Below are 18,801 nucleotides of genomic sequence, written 5' to 3'. Positions count from 1 at the left end.
CATCACAGTTCCATATCACTGCGCGTAGTCAACTGTAATAAACAATTCATAACAAGAAAAAACATGCAGCCCCATGCGCTTGATCTGCAATTTTTAATGGCTAGCTTCACAATCAATGGAAACATGCAGTTAAATTTTAATATATAAAGTATTTAGTCCTATCTATAATCAATACAAAATTTAACTGAATACAGGCTAAATAAATGGATAGTCCTGCAGCACAGGTTTTTATTGCAGATAATATAACAAATAAATAATTATTGATAGCCTACTGTACTTGTTAAAAGGGCTTTGTGTTTCATTTATTAGGCTAGTCTACTGTCATCTGTCAATAATAGAAAAAATAATAACTGCATTAATAACTGCATAAAGCCGGGGACACACTTTAAGGCCGGTTATGAATGTAATTTGATACTTATGACTGATCATGCCAAACGCGTGTTCAGCACAGTCTGTGTTCACATTCGGTGTTTAAAATCTGCTGCTGTTGATGAACACACACATTGATTAATGTGTCAGCCAGTCGTTAGTGTGTCCAGCATTACCCTGCTGTCAGTGGCTCAAACGCAGGACAAGCGGTCAGTCTGTGGATACGACAAAAGCGCACAAGTGGTTTTTTTCTTAATATCCAGTTCTCCTATTGTTCAGTGTATTATTTACCAGAAGGTAGGGCTATTTTCGATTCTTTGGTTATTTTAACTTTTTACCTTCAAACAAATCTGTATTTGTATTAGACGCGTTTCTACTGCAAAAAATAAAAAATAAAAGTCCCTTAATCCTCCCTTGTCTGGCTTATGCTACACTGAGCAATGCCTGAACTTTGTATTTTGAGCACTTCTTGCGTTGTTTTTTTGCCTCTTCACGATGACTCGCTTGCTGTAGTCCTCAGTTGTAAGTCGCTTTGGATAAAAGCGTCTGCTAAATGACTAAATGTAAATGTAACTCTAAAATTACGTTTTGGAATTACCATCTGAGCATGGGGATTAGATGCGTAAGAAATTAGTCCTACATACAAGAGCGTTTTAATGACAAAAACGTTACAGACGTCTTGAAATAAATCATCTGAATAATGTTTCGAAGTGTGGCAACTGTAGTATAAGCAGAATAAGTGACTCCAGGCCGTTGAATTATTAGAAAAATAATGCACTAAAAATAAATCAATTATTCCTTAAATATAATGAATAGTTAAGTGCGTGTCTGATTGGTCCAGACGCTCCAACTTTTCATCATGTTTCAGTCATATTCATGCATGAAGATTTGACGTATATATTCCCCTGTACGAGCGACTTCGGATGTAGCCGGTCTCTGTAAGCCTCTTCTATTAATTTTTCTGCTGTCCCCTCCACCTTTTGGAAAATTATCATATAGATTATATTCATCATCTGAATCATCAGAAAACTTCTAAATGAAACGAGATACGGGATGAGAAAGATCAATGTTGACGTCTGAAGCTGAAGAGAGAGAACAGATACTCATAGATACTCACATTGATGTGTTCTGTCTTACTCAGTTTTAGCAACACTGTCCCTCATCTTCTGTGAGACGTTGAGCTTCAGGTTGGTCAGGTGACCTCCGAAAGTCACACCTGGAATGAGGTGAAACTGGAACCATCTGAAACAACATTCAAGAGTCAGAGATGCTGATGGTTTGAGTTCAGAAGCACAGAGAGAAACAAACACAAACCTAGTAAATGTGGCCCCTCTTGGACTGAGGACTGGAGCTGGAAGGCTAAACTTGGCTCTGAAACAACATTCAAGAGTCAGAGATGCAGATCACAGAAAAAACACAGAAGTCGAGGGTTCTTGACTCAATTTTAAGACCCTTTATGCCAAAAAGTTTCTAAGGAGAAATGTCTTAAATGTTTACTCATGTTTAATTGGTTATAAAAAAATTTACTGATAAATTTTACAAGCTGTTAAATTCATAACATTTTAATACTTGAATAAATGACTGAATGAATGGGTTAATTCAAACTAAATCCATGAAATGATGGGAAGCTCTACAAGGTTCTATATATGAAGCGTCTGACGGAACCCTTTAATATTCCATATAGAAGCTTTTCTTCTAAGAGTGATGATTTGAGTTCAGAAGCACAGAGACAAACACAAACCTTTGCAATGTGGCCTTAACGTTCTGTAAAGAAATAAAATAAAGAGATTCAGGCAAACTGAATTTGATTTTAATCTCTGAAATTGACATTCATATCATTGGAGAATAATGCAGATGAATGGACACCTGCAGGAATGAAACATCTTCAGTCTTCATCTGCTCCTCGATGTCTCTGATTGTGATTGTGAGAGATGAAATCTGTTTACTCGTCTCCTCAATCTTCTCCTTCATCCTCTGACTCCTCTTCTCCTCTTCCTCTCTCAGCGCTGTAATTCTGGCCGCTTCTTCATCATCTAGAAACTGGCGAAGTTCCTTAAATTCATCTTTAATCTGAGTCTCTGTGTCTTGAGCGTGAACCTGAAATTAGTGACACAATATTGGACAAACTCTACATCTATACTTCCAGAATTGAATTAATCACATTGTTTATTTCAAACCTTAATATCTCCAGCAGTTTTACACAGTTTCTGTTCACGATTCACAGATCTTCTCAGTTCCTCCTGTAAACGTTCCAGTGAAGCTTTGAGTATCTCCTGGAAGAAGAAACAACAACAAACACAGTGTCTATTGTTGAATTAATTTTATTTTGGGCTTTTTGCCCTTTCTCATTTAATATAGTGCAGACAATGGTGGGAATGGGATATATTTGCACTGACAGATGCACTACTCATTTTTACATCTTAATCTGATGATAAACTGAAATATTAAAAGCAAACATTAGATAATTTTGTCCATTAGATAAATCATTAGATTTTTTTAAAGGATTTTTTTTTCATGTCAGTTAAGCTTATTTCTCTCTCAAATTCTTATTGCTGTAATGCAGAAATAATTTACTCATTATCTATAATGTAGAGAGAACTCAAATGAAGGAGAGCTGGATCCAAAACAGTGAATTTTCTTAACAGAATAAACAAAAACAAATCAAATACGAAGAACAGAGAACCAGGAACAGAATGAGCTCAACAAACATTACATCCCAGAAGCACAAGACTCGACAAGGAGCACTGGGGTTTAAATAGTTTAAGACTATCACCCGCAGGTCTCCTGTCCTTGTGAAACTAGTGAACGTGACGTGATTGCCCTTGAACATTCGAGTTTAAGAACATTAAAATACTTTAAAACAACTACAACAATGTCTTTATCCAAGGTAACATTAGCCTGAAATATGTAAACAAGGCTGGACCACTAATCCTAAAATATTAGCAGATTTGTATCCTTTAAAAACAACACTGCTGTAACTACATACACATAGTGAATTCACATGTCGGTGTATTATATAATTATCGTAAATCAATGCATTTATTGACTACAAATTACCAAAATTCACGGTTGTGTGACTCTATCGAACCAGAGGTGGACAGTAACAAACTACATTTACTTGAGTACTGTACTTAAGTACACTTTTTGAGTATCTGTACTTTACTTGAGTATTATTTTTTCTGGAAACTTTTCCTTTAACTTCACTACATTTGAAAGACAAATATCGTACTTTTTACTCCACTACATTTCTGTCTTGGTCCTTGAGAAGAAAGTATAACGTCAGGGATGATTTGGTTGCATTTTGGTTGGAAATGAAAGTCTGGTTGACGCCAGAACTCGACTGATGTTGGTTTCTGACGTCAACCCGATTATCAACCACAATACAACGTCTGTCCAACGTTGGAGATTAACGTCAATCTGACATTGGATTCTGACATCAACATGATTTTCATTTTCAACGTTGGGTTTGGTGTTCTAAATCCGAATTTTGTCATTGTTTTGGAGCGCACTAGCTTATAGATAACACGGCTAACATGTTCATACTAAAAGCCAAACAACTGGGAACAGCCATTTGTGTGTCCAAAACCATTGTGGACGTTATTGAGTGACTTATTCAATCCCACGACTGGAACTGTGTTCTAGAAATACATGTGATATTGATATGAGGGCAGGTAGGCAGAGATTCAGAGGCATAAGGTACTGTAAATTGGCTATTACATGCAACAATAATAAAACAATGCATTGACATTTACTTTTATACTTAAGTACTTTTAAAAATGAGTATTTCTGTACTTTTACTTCAGTAAAAATCGGTCTTTACAACTTTTACTTGTAACGGAGTAATATTTGACCAGTAGTATCTGTACTTTTACTCAAGTAAGGGAGTTGTGTACTTTGTCCACCTCTGCGTAGCACTTCCTGGAACTAGCGTTATCTGAACTGAAGTCTGCGCGAATCACGTGACGATCGAGCATTTTGAACTTTCGAAAGGAAAATACTTTTTGGTGATCAAAGATGAGTTAAAGGATCAAATGATTGACTACAGGGGGACTAAGAGATGAAAACAAAATCTGAATTGTTCCTGTGTAAATAAACCCACACGATTATTTTTTCCCAGCATTATTTGTCAAGATGAAAGTATCTATCAATAATCATTGATATTTGATTTATTATTCAAATGTTTTAAACATCATCTGACCTTATTGTCCGCGACAGCTTCATCTACAGGACAGAATCTGTGGTTGGTGTGTTTTCTGGAGTCTCGACACACCACACACACGGGCTGTTGATCATCCAGACAGAAGAGTTTGATAGTCTCGTTGTGAACACTACAGACTCCAGGTCCAGATTTCGGTTTTCTCTCCTGTTGAAAACTCTCGCACAGGTTCCTCAAAGCCAAATTTACCGGAGGATGGTCATTTGAAGACGTTGTTCGGCAAACCGGACATTCTTTAAGTGTTTTATTTCTCCAAACCCTCTGAATACAGCTTGAACAAAAACTGTGGCTACACGACAGAAGAACAGGGTTTATAAAAATGTCACAGCACACCGGACAAGAGAAATCCTCCTCAGCAAAAGATCTAGACGCCATTTTTCTTAGTTACTTAGAAATTAATCTCAAAGTATTCCCTTTCAGTTAAGTAGCCTAATAATTGTTTTAACTCTCAGCAGTCTGTTTTGAGTTTAAAAAAAACTTCCCATACAGAGCAGGAACATACTCCCAAAAACATGCATCAGCAATATTAATCATCACCAGGAATAATAATCCTTACTGAATTATTCCTTGGTCTATGTCGATTGAGCTACAGGTTCTGTGTGAACTATAACTGCAGATTAACAGGTGTGTCTGACCAAAGTCTCTTGGTTTATCTTGACTTTCATACAAAACAAACCTTTGAACCGTCTAATGTTGCTTTAGAGTTTATTAAAAGCTTCAATATTAACTACTATCATTGGCTTACATCTTTATGGAAGCGTGTTTCCACCACAATTTTTTTTTTATCCCGCAATTCTCACTTTATAACTTACAATTGCGAGAAAAAAGTCAGAGTAGCAATAAAATGTAAACTCGCAAAAATGAGAAAAAATTCAGAATTGCAAAATGTAGACTCACAATTTCTAGAAAAAAGTCAGAATTGCAAAATGTAGACTCACAATTTCTAGAAAAAAGTCAGAATTGCTAAATGTAGACTCGGAATTAAGAGGAAAAAAGTCAGAATTGCGAGAAAAGTCAGAATTGCTGAATGTAAACTCGCAATTACGAGAAAAAAGTAAAAATTGCAAAATGTAAACTCGCAATTAAGAGAAAAAAAGTCAGAATTGCAAAATGTAAACTCGCAATTATGAGAAAAAAGTCAAAATTGCTAAATATAAACTCGCAATTATGAGGAAAAAAGTAAAAATTGCAAAATGTAAACTCGCAATTACGAGAAAAAAGTTAAAATTGCAAAATGTAAACTCACTATTATGAGAAAAAAGTCAGAATTGCTAAATATAAACTCGCAATTATGAGGAAAAAAGTCAAAATTGCAAAATGTAAACTCGCAATTACGAGAAAAAAGTTAAAATTGCAAAATGTAAACTCACTATTATGAGAAAAAAGTCAGAATTGCAAAATGTAAACTCGCAATTACGAGAAAAAAGTCCAAATTGCCAAATGTAAAGTCGCAATTACGAGAAAAGTCAAAATTGTGCGATGTAAACTCGCAATTACGAGAAAAAAGTCAAAATCGCAAAATGTAAACTCGCAATTACGAGAAAAAAGTCCAAATTGTGCGATGTAAACTTGCAATTCCGAGAAAAGAAAGCCAGAATTGCGAAATGTAAACTCGCAATTACAAGAATAGTCAGATTTGCGAGATTTGCATGCAAAAAGTCGGAATTGCGAGACGTAAACTGATGTTCATCATAATACAGTAAATATTAAAATATATTTAAATCAGAATACACATATCTAGTCTATACGTTTGCTATAGAGATGTTTATTATTTATATATCTTTGCAACTTTACAAATAAGAACAAATAATAACGAAATACACAGTAAACTGCATGAACAAATATGGCATTATAGAATCATTACAGATGCAAATAAAGGCAAAAAGGTCTGCATGTGGATCAAAAAATGAAAAAAAAGAATCAAATGTATAGTTTTTTTGTTATTTTTTATTGGTAACATATAATATGAAGAATAAAAGCCAAGGTAAAAATAACAATATAACATGACAGAGCCCTAAACCTAAATTCATAATTAACAATTAATAGCCTGATTATTGTTTCATAAATTACAGAGAACATTGTTGTAAATAATACAAAACACCCAAATTTGATATGAGCTTAATTAAAAAAGTACAATTTATGACAGAACCAGATACCAAATTAACAAATAACAGTTATATTTAGATTTAATATAGCTAATTATACTTTTCATAACTGAGAACAATGTTGCAGATTGTTACAAAACACCCAAATTATATATCTGAGCTTGATTATTGTCACAGATTATCATAATGTATGAGATGAAGAATAAAAGCTAAATAAAAAGAATAATTCTTGACAGAAGCACATGAATTATGTGTGTCTCAGTTATCTGCTGTATTTACTGTAAAATGACCCGCAAGACTTCAGTGTTAATAGTAGGCATATTAATTAATAGTAGGTGATATTTTTGAACAGTTCATTTTGTTTCTTGTCTTGTAAATTGTAAAAGATGGATAGGATAATAAACAGGTAAGATTTTTAAATAGTTTCTTCTCACATCAATATTTCATATCCCATCATTATTGGGAATATAGATAATAAGTGACACAATGTACATTATCACTTAAGTCACCATGAAATCAAAATAGACAATTCTTATTTTTTATGGAATATTGCAGTAGCCTGTTTATTATAAATGATTTATCGGTGCACATCATTTTTGTGCCTCGTAATCTTGAATCAGAATAACTTCCCCCTCCCTCGTGCAGCATCTCTTCTCTTCTCTGATGACGAGGGCGGGGCTATAACCTGTCACTCACATGAGATCAGCCAATAGCAAACCACAACCATCCAATCAAGCCCCGCCCACATTTGTTCTTGTTCCAGAAGCCACGGATATACAACACAATAAGGAAGAAAAGATGAGTGCAACTTGAGCTGATAATAAAAATCGTACACTTATTTCTAACTTCTACAGTATATGCCTAATATCGGTTGTTGTTGTTGTTTTTCTGTGACCTTGAATACATTTAATTTCTAAGATTTGTATTTTTTGAAGGGAAATAAAAATAAACATCAATAAATGAATATAAGGTAAACATTTTAAAGTTGTTAAAGATTATTGGAGTAGGTTTTACAACTAAATACTATTTTTGTATTTCTATACTTCAAAACTTTGTTTTATTCAGCGTGTTACTCGCCATTTCTTTGTAATTCAAACGTACTAGAAATATGTTGGCCAATGCCATTCATACATCTTTAACTTAAATGTTACTTTGATTTATTTTATTCATAAAATAGTATAAACTGCTGGTACATAAAAAACTAGCAGTGTTCAACAAACTATCACTGATTCAAAGTTGATAATAAAAAACTTAAGTGCAAAATGCAAACTTATGTCTAACTTATGTCATTTTTGCTGCTAGAAGTCGCTTATTCAAAACAAAGGCGTAGCTTGATGACGTTTAAAACTATTGAAGCATCTTTGACGTTTCCATGGTTTCTAAAGAAGTAAAACTGGAACCCGAGGGTAATGTGGATGTGACGTCGTTGAAAGGCGACGGGCTGCAAACATCTTAAATATTGTGCCTTTAATATCTGTGCACTTTAATATCTGTGCACAGTCTATTTCTGTGACTAGAATAAATGTCATTTATAAAATTTGTAGTTTGTGGAAAAATGAAATATGTTAATAAATGCATAAAAATAAAATGCTTTTGAAGTTTATTTTTTAGATTATTTAGAGTATGTATGTTTTCACGAAAATGCTATTTCAGTTTTTCCACTGCACAATTTCACGTTTAAATCAATGTATTACTTGCAGTTTCTTTGTACTTGTTTGTGAAATTTACTAGCGATTTCTGTATTGTTTCTACACCAAATTGTTTCAGTGTAGGCCATTTATATGATATTATATTATATTATATACAGTATAGAACTCCTCCTGGATCTCGGGGCCCCCCTGTGATTATTGCCCCCCCTGGAATTGTGGCCCCCCTCTTAAACTCTGGGCCCCCCTGTGATTATTGCCCCCCCTGGAATTGTGGCCCTCTCTTAAACTCTGGGCCCCCCTGTGATTATTGCCCCCCCTGGAATTGTGGCCCCCCTCTGAAACTCTGGGCCCCCCTGTGATTATTGCCCCCCACTCCCCCCCCCCCCTGGAATTGTGGCCCCCCTCTCAAACTCTGGGCCTCCCTGTGATTATTGCCCCCCCTGGAATTGTGGCCCCCCTCTGAAACTCTGGGCCCCCCTGTGATTATTGCCCCCCCTGGAATTGTGGCCCCCCTCTGAAACTCTGGGCCCCCCTGTGATTATCCCCCCCCCCTCCCCCTCCCCCCTCCCCCCTCCCCTGGAATTGTGGCCCCCCTCTCAAACTCTGGGCCTCCCTGTGATTATTGCCCCCCTGGAATTGTGGCCCCTCTCTGAAACTCTGGCCCCCCTGTGATTATTCCCCCCCCCTCCCCCCTCCCCCCCTCCCCTGGAATTGTGGCCCCCCTCTCAAACTCTGGGCCTCCCTGTGATTATTGCCCCCCCTGGAATTGTGGCCCCCCTCTGAAACTCTGGGCCTCCCTGTGATTATTGCCCCCCTGGAATTGTGGCCCCCCTCTGAAACTCTGGGCCCCCCTGTGATTATAGCCCCCCTCTTAAACTCTGGGCCCCCCTGTAATTATTTCCCCCCCTGGAATTGTGGCCCCCCTCTGAAACTCTGGGCCTCCCTGTGATTATAGCCCCCCTCTTAAACTCTGGGCCCCCCTGTAATTATTTCCCCCCCTGGAATTGTGGCCCCCCTCTGAAACTCTGGGCCTCCCTGTGATTATTGCCCCCCTGGAATTGTGGCCCCCCTCTGAAACTCTGGGCCCCCCTGTGATTATAGCCCCCCTCTGAAACTCTGGGCCTCCCTGTGATTATTGCCCCCCCTGGAATTGTGGCCCCCCTCTGAAACTCTGGGCCCCCCTGTGATTATAGCCCCCCTCTGAAACTCTGGGCCTCCCTGTGATTATTGCCCCCCCTGGAATTGTGGCCCCCCTCTGAAACTCTGGGCCCCCCTGTGATTATAGCCCCCCCTCTTAAACTCTGGGCCCCCCTGTAATTATTGCCCCCCCTGGAATTGTGGCCCCCCTCTGAAACTCTGGGCCCCCCTGTGATTATAGCCCCCCCTTGATCTATATGACCCCCCAAAACTTTGGCCATCTTCCTGGATCTCGGGGCCCTCCTGGAATTGTGGCCCCCCTCTTAAACTCTGGGCCCCCCTGTGATTATAGCCCCCCCTTGATCTATATGACCCCCCAAAACTTTGGCCATCTTCCTGGATCTCGGGGCCCTCCTGGAATTGTGGCCCCCCTCTTAAACTCTGGGCCCCCCTGTGACTATAGCCCCCCCTTGACTTATATGACCCCCCAAAACTTTGGCCATCTTCCTGGATCTCGGGGCCCTCCTGGAATTGTGGCCCCCCTCTTAAACTCTGGGCCCCCCTGTGACTATAGCCCCCCCTTGACCTATATGACCCCCCAAAACTTTGTCCATCTTCCTGGATCTCGGGGCCCTCCTGGAATTGTGGCCCCCCTCTGGATCTCTGGCCCCTCCTGAAATTACGGCCCCCCCTGAAATTCTGGCCCCTCCTGCTACTGTGGTCCCCTCTAGAGCTGGGGCCCCCCCTGACACTGTGGTCCCCGCTGGAACCCTCAATCTTCTGTAACACAGTGCGCTTCAGGTCACTCAGGTATTTTCGGCCATCGATCAGCAATTCTGAAATATTCCCTGGATCCGGTGGACTTTTGGCTCTGTAAAAACCAACAACATTGAGCAGTCAGAAACACTGAAGGTTCAGAACCCCAGAAACGAGAAGAGAAACACAACAGACCTTTGCAACGTGGTCTTGAAGTTCTGTAAATACAGGGGGGAGAAAAATTTATTCAGCAAAACCAAAAGTAACTTTAATCTCTAAAAATGACATTCATATTTCAGAAGAATTCATATTGAAAATCTGAAGATGAACATTAATTGACACCTTCAGGAATGAATCATCTTCAGCCTTCATCTGTTCCTCTATATCTCGGATTTTCCATGTGAGAGAGACGATCTGTTTCCTCGTCTTCTCAGTCTTCTCCATTATCATCTGACACTTCTGCTTCTCTTCCTCTCTCAGCGCTGTTATTCTGGACGCTTCTTCGTTGCGTAGAATCTCGTGAAGCTCCTCGGTCTCATTGTTGATCTTCTCCTCTGTGTCTTGAGTTTCATTCTGAAAACAGAAAGATATAAGAGCCAAACTAGACCTATATCAATTCTAGCCTTAGTAAGATTTCAAACCTTAATAAGATCAGCTGTTTGGTCCAACGTCAGTTTAAAATTCTCAAATGTTCCCAGTTTCTCCTTTAACTGTTGCAGTGAATCTCTGAGTTTCTCCTGAAAGAGAACAACAAAAATAGTGTCTCACTTTTCTGTATTATAGATTGATTTTATGGTAACACTTTACAATAAGGGTGCACTAATAAGCATTAATTTATGCTTAACTAATGCACAGATAATACTGAATTAATGTATTACTAATGATTATCTAAGCTATTCATTAATGATTGCCTCATTAGCAACTAATGAAGAGTCTGTCTGGTTAATATATTAGTTCATATATGAATTGTTATTAATTAAATATGTAATTGTGGATTAATTCCATAATCACTTATTTTATTAACTAATAGTGTTCATTAATTCGTTAATTACCACAATGTTAAGTACCACAATTACCACATATTATAATTACAACATTAATAGAGTGTCAATTACTACAATTACTAGATGATGAGTTAATAATGATCTGCGTCAATAAGTAAAATCACAACATAATGATTGTTAGCTAATGATTAATTAATCATTAATGACCATCACTTGAGTTTATAAAAGCTGTTTATTAAACACTGGTTTCCAAAAACATTGTAGTAATTGACACACTACTAATGCTGTAATTAATAATGTATTAATGCATATTAGTTTTCCTGTATTATCTGGAAGTTGAAATATAAGGCTTTGGCTCATTGTGGTAATTAACAAATTAATGAATTAACTATTAGTTAAAAAAATAAGGTATTATAGAATTAATACACACTTACATATTTAATTAATAACAATTAATATATGAACTAATATATTAACCAGACAGACTCTTCATTAGTTGCTAATGAGGCAATCATTAATGAATAGCTTACATAATCATTAGTAATACATTAATTCAGTATTATCTGTGCATCAGTTAAGCATGAATTAATGCTTATTAGTGCACCCTTATTGTAAAGTGTTACCAGATTTTATTTTTCCCTTTTGTATTTGACATATTAAAGATTGCATTGTCCATTGAAGGAATATGTTTGGAGGGAGGGGTCAAAATGAACTGAAACCTGTGACACCGGTTCAATGTCTAATTGACTAATGCAACTTTAACGTTACGTACGCTTTCAGCAATGAGAGTTGAGGCAGGATCTAAACACAGCAGTCACTTTTAATCCCAACCTAAAGTCCCCCTGTAGTCAATCATTTAATCCCTTAAAACTCATCTTTAATCGCCAAAATGACATATTGAAACGTTTTTTTTTCCTTAAAAACAAAAAAAACGTTCAGATATCTTGAATGTAACTCGACACCCTTGCCTATTTTAGTATGCGTGGTTCTATGAATATGCAAATGAGCCCCGCCTCCACCCACTCACTCACTCAGAGATCCACTGGTTGACGATCACACGTTGATCTGATTGGTTACAAGGTAGTTTGTGACGTCAGAAACACCAGCGATTTCAAACCGTGTTTTTGAGACTGTCTTTGGTTCACTGCAGTTTTAAGCAGAAAATACTATGCCATCGACTTATGAACTTACACATGGTTAAAGCGTATTAAAAACACCACATAGACACATAAACAACATTAAAAGCTGGATTCTCACCACAGGAGGACTTTAAGCAAAAATGAAAAACACACAGGAGCACAGGAAACCGCAGGTGTATAACAACCAAATAAACATCAACCAGAACGAACCAAGAACGTCTCAAACTGAGGGAAATAAATATACAGAGTAAGGAGCCGGTGGATCAGGGCATCAAATGAAAACATGCTAAGAAACCACGAGAACAGAAAAGGAAACAATGAGCTACAAACTAATAGTCCCGTGAAGCGAAACTGAACGTTACATTCAGCCACTCCCTGTAAATTATAATGCAACCTGATAATACCAGAAAAATGACAGTTTCACAATTCAGTAAAATAATGTTTTGATCATAGATCTGATTTAGGCTTGAAAAAAGCAAAGAAATATTTAAAGACAGAGAAATGAGTAAATGTATTTGTGTGCTTCCAAATCAAGAGCTCTTTGGTTTCAGGACTCACATAAACCTCAAAACATAAAGTTTCAAAGTCACTTTTATATATTAGTCACTGTGAACATTATTGATTTATAAATAGTTTTGAACATCATTTATCTGACCTTGTTGATGTTCACTGCTTCCTCTATGGGGCAGAATCTGTGGTCGGTGTGTGTTTTGGAGTCTCGACACACCACACACACGGGCTGCTGATCGTCCAGACAGAAGAGTTTGAGCTTCTCGCTGTGAACACTACAGACTCCAGATCCAGATGCAGATCTCTGTCTTCTCTCCTGTTGAAAACTCTCACACAGGTTCCTCAAAGCCAAATTTACTGGAGGATCATCCATTAGGGATATTTCTCTGCAAATGGGACATTCATTAAATCCTCTACTTTCCCAAAACTTCTGAATGCACTTTGAACAGATGCTGTGACTACAGGGCAGAACAACAGGATTTACGAAAAAATCCAAACACACGGGACAAGTGAAGTCCTCCTCAGCAAAACCGTCATATGACATTTTGCAGGTAAAAAAAAATCAATCTTCAAAGTTTGACTTTAAGGTTTTTAAGCTTCACATCCACAGGAGGGAAAATGAGCGTACAAAACATGAGCTTCAGGTAATATATGAACTAGAAAAGTAGATTAGCAGGTGTGTCTCGTTCTATGAAAAAAGTGGGAGGAGCTCAATTCTACACAAACAAATGTGATTCATTCTGTTCTGTACAATGCAGATAAACTGGATCATCTAAGGGGCCATTTACAAAACACTGTTTTCAACTAAAAACTGAAACTTTTTATGAGCTTTGGTCGTTCATTTACACAACATTGACCTAGCATTCACATAACACATTATAGACTTCTATAACTCAATGTTAGTCTGCATAGATTAGGTCCGCCGGAACTGGGAACACTTCCCTTAAATCCTGATGTACTCGTTACATCATAAGAAGAATGGCATCTACGCTAATTTTAGTGTCTTTGTTTATCCCGAGGTTTTCCCGCGGCTAGCCGGATCCAGGCCGTATCCAGATCTGACCCGCCTGGACCCGATGACAACGCAGTGCTGAAGTGCCAACTAGCCTCTCCCTATGGAGGATCCCTTTACCTCTCTACAGATAAAGCGTTGTGGGATAGTTTCGGTTTCGCGTATCTACCCCGAAGTGATAAAATTCTGTTTAAAAATTTTAAGGCCAGACAATTAATTTAAAGCTTGGTTTGTAGTGAATTACAAACCTGCGCACATATATTCAAATGCGCATAACTATAGGCCTTATTCGCAAACACCGGAAGTAGCTAACCGCGGCCATATTGTCGACATGACATCTGTCCTGCCCATAGCCGCACGCAGATTTTAGTTGAGGGGAGCCGTAGCCTAATGGCTTCATCTCGTCGGTATCAAGAGAAGATAAGTTTGATTGGCGTGGACCCATATCAAATAGACCCAATAGCCTAAAGTAGCCTAAAGATTCGTCCTTATTGCCAGCCGTAACTTTATTTATTCAGAGCTGCCAACTCTCACGCACTCACCGTGAAGCACACTTTTCACACGCTCTCACGCCACACATCCATTTTCTCACGCACAGAAAAATCGTGACGCAAAGAGGACACGGAGACCGACAGACTAGACAGAGCAGTTACTCATGATCTAAAAAATCTCAGCTCTCAGGTTCTGTCACTTTTATTACGAAATTCAAACAATAAATACCGTTTTGGCGCTTGTAAATGTGACGCGACAGATCCCTAGCGGCACGTGAACCGATCATCTCTAACGTTAGCTAGTAAATAAATACAAATGAACAATGTTGAAAGACACAGGACAACTTACCGAAATGTATATTCCTCATACATAATATCGACCAATCAATCAAACAAACAAAGGGGTCAATAAAACAGCTGGAGAACAATTATGTCACATAACATCTAGCCTACCTCAGGAAAGCCATTTGATGACCAATTTGGCTAGAAAAAAAGAGCTATAGAGAGTATTTTGCTAAATATGTGTACTTTATTACATATTATAATTTTACCTATATCATAAAGTTATTATAAAAAAAAAAAAACCGCATATCTCTCTCTGTATGTTTACAGCATTAGGTGAGTTGTTTTTTTCTTGAGAAAAATGAATGCCTATCTTGTGTAGCCTACCTAATATTTATCCAAATGAGTCAATATTAAATCAAGCCACGAGTCTCCCCTGCGCTGGCTCAACTCCTGTGTCTTCACGTTTTCTGACAGTCGGTATCGCATAAAAACGAACTTCTTCTTGCTGTTGTTAGAACAGCAGTGTATTACACAACACACCATCGCGCTGTTTAAAAAATAAATAAATACAGCGATAATACACTTTACGCTTGTCAATTGACAGACTGACAGTTGCCGTGGGTTCTATGTCAACAACATGGCCGCCGCGAACATTGATGACGTTGATCGAATTAGAACTATAGAATTAATTCTTGATGCGCACGTGAGCGCCATCAGCGTTTCTCACAGGTTCGCGTTTAAAGTCTGTGTAGAGAGAACGGTGTCGTCTTAGCGGCCTCTAATTTAATAACTAATGATCATTTCGACGGAAGTGAATCAATCAAAACTAACTTTAGCTGGAAAATAACATTATTCAGGAACCGCTATAAAGCCAAAACAATCTCGGTTACCTTAAATTATCCGTTTATCTCTGTAAAGCTGCTTTGAAACAATCTACATTGCTAAAAGCGCTATATAAACGACAACAGCGTTTCGGGGGCCTTCAGCGGATTTCAAAGTGTAAGTTTTTTTGAAAACGTGAATTACAAAAACACACATTTGTAAAAGCGTTGATGTCATGCGCATGCGTATTACGTGTTCAGTCTATGGGCCCTATCATACATAGTGTTTTTTGCTAGTTTCAGCCCGACACAGTTTTCATTTTCACGTGCTGCGTCACGTTATTTAAATAGCAAATGCATTTGCGCCCATTTATGCACCCATAGGCGTGCTGGTCTGAAAACGAGGTGTGTTCAGGCACATTGATATTTAAAGAGCGCGTTAGTAATAATGTGCGCCTATAGGCGGGTCTCCAAAACACACCCATTACTCATTGATAGAATAGGGACAACCCTTTTAGACCATGCGCCGTGAGCGTCATCAAAATGGCAAAAGTGGATTCGGACACGACCTAAGTGCACTTGCGCTTTAGACCATGCGCTTAGATCGTTAAAATAGGGCCCTATAAGTGTTTAGTGTTTCTTTACAAAGTGACATCGCCATCTACTGGCCTTACGCAAAGGAAAAACAAGATTCACATCTACAGTTATATACTGACTTTTTAGTTTAAAAAATAAAGAATACTTATTATAATAATAATATCAATCTTTATAGACCATAATATGGCCCCTTTTTTTGTTATTCTAGATCAGGGGTGGGGAACGTTGGTCCTGGAGGGCCCAACCCTAATCAAACACACCTGAACAAGATGATCAATGTCTTCAGGATCACTAAAGGTGCGTTCACACTACAAGCGACAAAGCGTCACGTTACCATTCATTCCACGTTTTCCGGGGACACGCGCGATCGCGGCCGTTGGCGACCTGATGGGGCGTGTCTGGCGACGTGACAAAGTTGAGATCTGTTTAACTTTATGCAAATGAAGAGCGACTTTCGGGAGCGACAACCAATAGGAGTGAAGTCAGTGGATCATCCGTCACTCTCTGACAGAGGCAAGTTGAACGAGAAGCTAATACCATGTCCACACGGACACGGGTATTTTTATAACCGGAGTTTTTCCTCCTGCGTTTTTGAAAAAATCTCCGTCTACATGAAAACGCAAAAACACGCTATCAAGCGCCGTCAAGAGCATTCCACACCAGCAGGCGGCGATATAACCCTAACCGTAAAGCCACGTTGGCCAATCAGAAGCCGTCAGCGGCGCACAATCTGACGTCAAACACAGCGGATAACGGTGCACACTTTGACGTCGCAAGGCAAAAACTCCGGTTTTACTGTCTACACGACAACACTGCAACCGGCGTTTCTGAAAATCCTCACCCTGGCAGGGGTTTTCAAAAATGTTCGGTTTCAGTGACCTGATACTGCGTTTCCGTGTGGACGAACGGGCGAACCGCGTAAAAAAAGTCACGGTTATAAAAATACCCGTGTTCGTGTGGACAAGGCCTAAGTTTAGCCGTCAGAAACTGTGCTATAAGTTGTGATATATCTCCGTGTGCATACAGTGGTGTTCACAGCACTGACTCAGAGCCGGATTGTTTCGTGAACACATATAGACCGGCATTTGCCCGTTTGTTGCAATTAAATAGCCGCGATGGCAAAAAGCACTCACAGTTTCTCGTTCATCTTTAATATTATGCATGTTATACTGATTCCATTTAGAATTTTTCTTCCAAAATGTTTGTTTGTTTGCTTGCAAGAAAACAGATTTGTTGTCTACAACATGGAGAAACATCCGTGAATGTCACTCACAAACATTACTAGGCAACCAGTAGCGGGAACGCCCACTAGCGACCTAACCGCCAGCCACTGGCGATCTGCAGCGACAAAGTCGCTTGTAGTGTGAACGTACCTTTAGGCTACAATCAGGTGAGTTTTTTCAGGGTTGGAGCTAAACTCTGCAGGACAATGGCCCTCCTGGACCAACGTTCCCCACCCCTGTTCTAGATGTTAATTCACATAAACTCCACAAGCCCCTCGTGTCTGAAACCTGTATATCCTGAGGCGGCCTTTACAATTTGGAGGCCAGTTTCAAAGAAACACTTGGAGTTCAGTCAAACAATTTGTAAAAAAAAAAAAAAAGAAAAAAAAAGAAGAAGAGATATTTGGCTTAGATGTCCTCGCAACTCTTTCCGCACAAGGACAATGATTAAGGACGGATGCTGCGGATCTCCAAAAGCGATCATCATAACAGCAGTCAATGTAAGTCGTGCAAGTCTTCAGACGTCATATGATGCATTGTGCGAGGAACAGACCTGCATTTAAAGGGACAGACACAAAACGGTGCGTTTTTGCTCACCCTCAAAAAGTGACAACTTTAACATGCGATATAAAAATATCTGTGGGGTATTTTGAATGAATCATGAATGAATGAATAAATTACATTTTTCTTTTCTTTTCTTTTTAGAACATGATCATTAATAACAGAACATATTTTAACAAAAAAAATAATAAGAGCAAAATCTCAGCATGTTCAAAAGAAAAGAAAAAATATAGAGAAAAAAAAGGAGAAGGAAGAAGCTAACTTATATTTGCCTTCCCCTTTTACACATCTATAGCTTTGAAACGGCTACTGTTTACTCTTTACAAAATATCATAATTTATCCTTATTGAAAAAAAAACGTAATCATTTGAAGTACATTTATCTGAAAATAAATCACACAAAACAATTATAAAATGAGAGAGTGAAACACAAATAATAAAAAAATATATATATAACAACAATAATTTTAATATATATGAAATGGCAAGAAACAGACTGTATGGTAATTCAAATCAACCTCTTGAAGAGGAAATTAGACATTTGTCCCAAGTCCACCTTAATTCATATACTTTTCTAATATAGACATTTTAAACCTTCTTTTAAATTGCACAATCTGTTTACTTTCCTTGTTACAGGGAAATTATTCCACACCCATTGACAGATATGCACATGCTTTTGAGTGTAGAGCGTGAGTAATTTTGAGCCAAAACTTCTCTCACACACACACACACACACACTGATATCCACTGATAATTTGCAGTAAATCTGCAATCAATGTCAATGAATAAAGATGCATCATGAGTAAACTTTGGAAGCAATCCAGAATGCTTGCATTTTCAACATAACTTTACCTAGAACAATAGCACATTCTCTCACATTACATACACTCAGTGCTCATCATTCAGGGAAATAATGCATGATCTTAT

General features: G+C 38.3%; 2 protein-coding genes across 2 annotated transcripts; both read right to left on the bottom strand.

Annotated features, from left to right (window-relative positions):
- Positions 1-1,927: 1,927 nt before the first annotated feature.
- Positions 1,928-4,960, bottom strand: LOC306984798 (E3 ubiquitin-protein ligase TRIM17-like; the record flags this gene model as incomplete). The annotated part of the gene is made up of 4 exons (XM_079586505.1): positions 1,928-2,133; positions 2,236-2,466; positions 2,547-2,642; positions 4,568-4,960. The coding sequence occupies 4 exons, from the start codon at positions 4,958-4,960 to the stop codon at positions 2,065-2,067; spliced, it is 789 nt and encodes a 262-aa protein (XP_079442631.1). The 3' UTR covers positions 1,928-2,064.
- A 1,833-nt stretch (positions 4,961-6,793) lies between these two features.
- LOC306984563 (E3 ubiquitin-protein ligase TRIM35-like) lies at positions 6,794-13,362 on the bottom strand (the record flags this gene model as incomplete). Its single annotated transcript, XM_079586037.1, has 6 exons — positions 13,031-13,362; positions 10,874-10,969; positions 10,575-10,805; positions 10,428-10,450; positions 10,227-10,347; positions 6,794-6,799 (listed from the first exon to the last, which is right to left on the bottom strand). The coding sequence occupies exons 1-6, from the start codon at positions 13,256-13,258 to the stop codon at positions 6,794-6,796; spliced, it is 705 nt and encodes a 234-aa protein (XP_079442163.1). The 5' UTR covers positions 13,259-13,362.
- Positions 13,363-18,801: the final 5,439 nt, after the last annotated feature.

This window comes from Phoxinus phoxinus, assembly GCF_949152265.1.
Source record: "Phoxinus phoxinus genome assembly, chromosome: 17".
NCBI lineage: Eukaryota > Metazoa > Chordata > Actinopteri > Cypriniformes > Leuciscidae > Phoxinus > Phoxinus phoxinus.
Note: the sequence above shows the minus strand (reverse complement) of the source record. Positions and strands in the feature narration are given on the sequence as shown.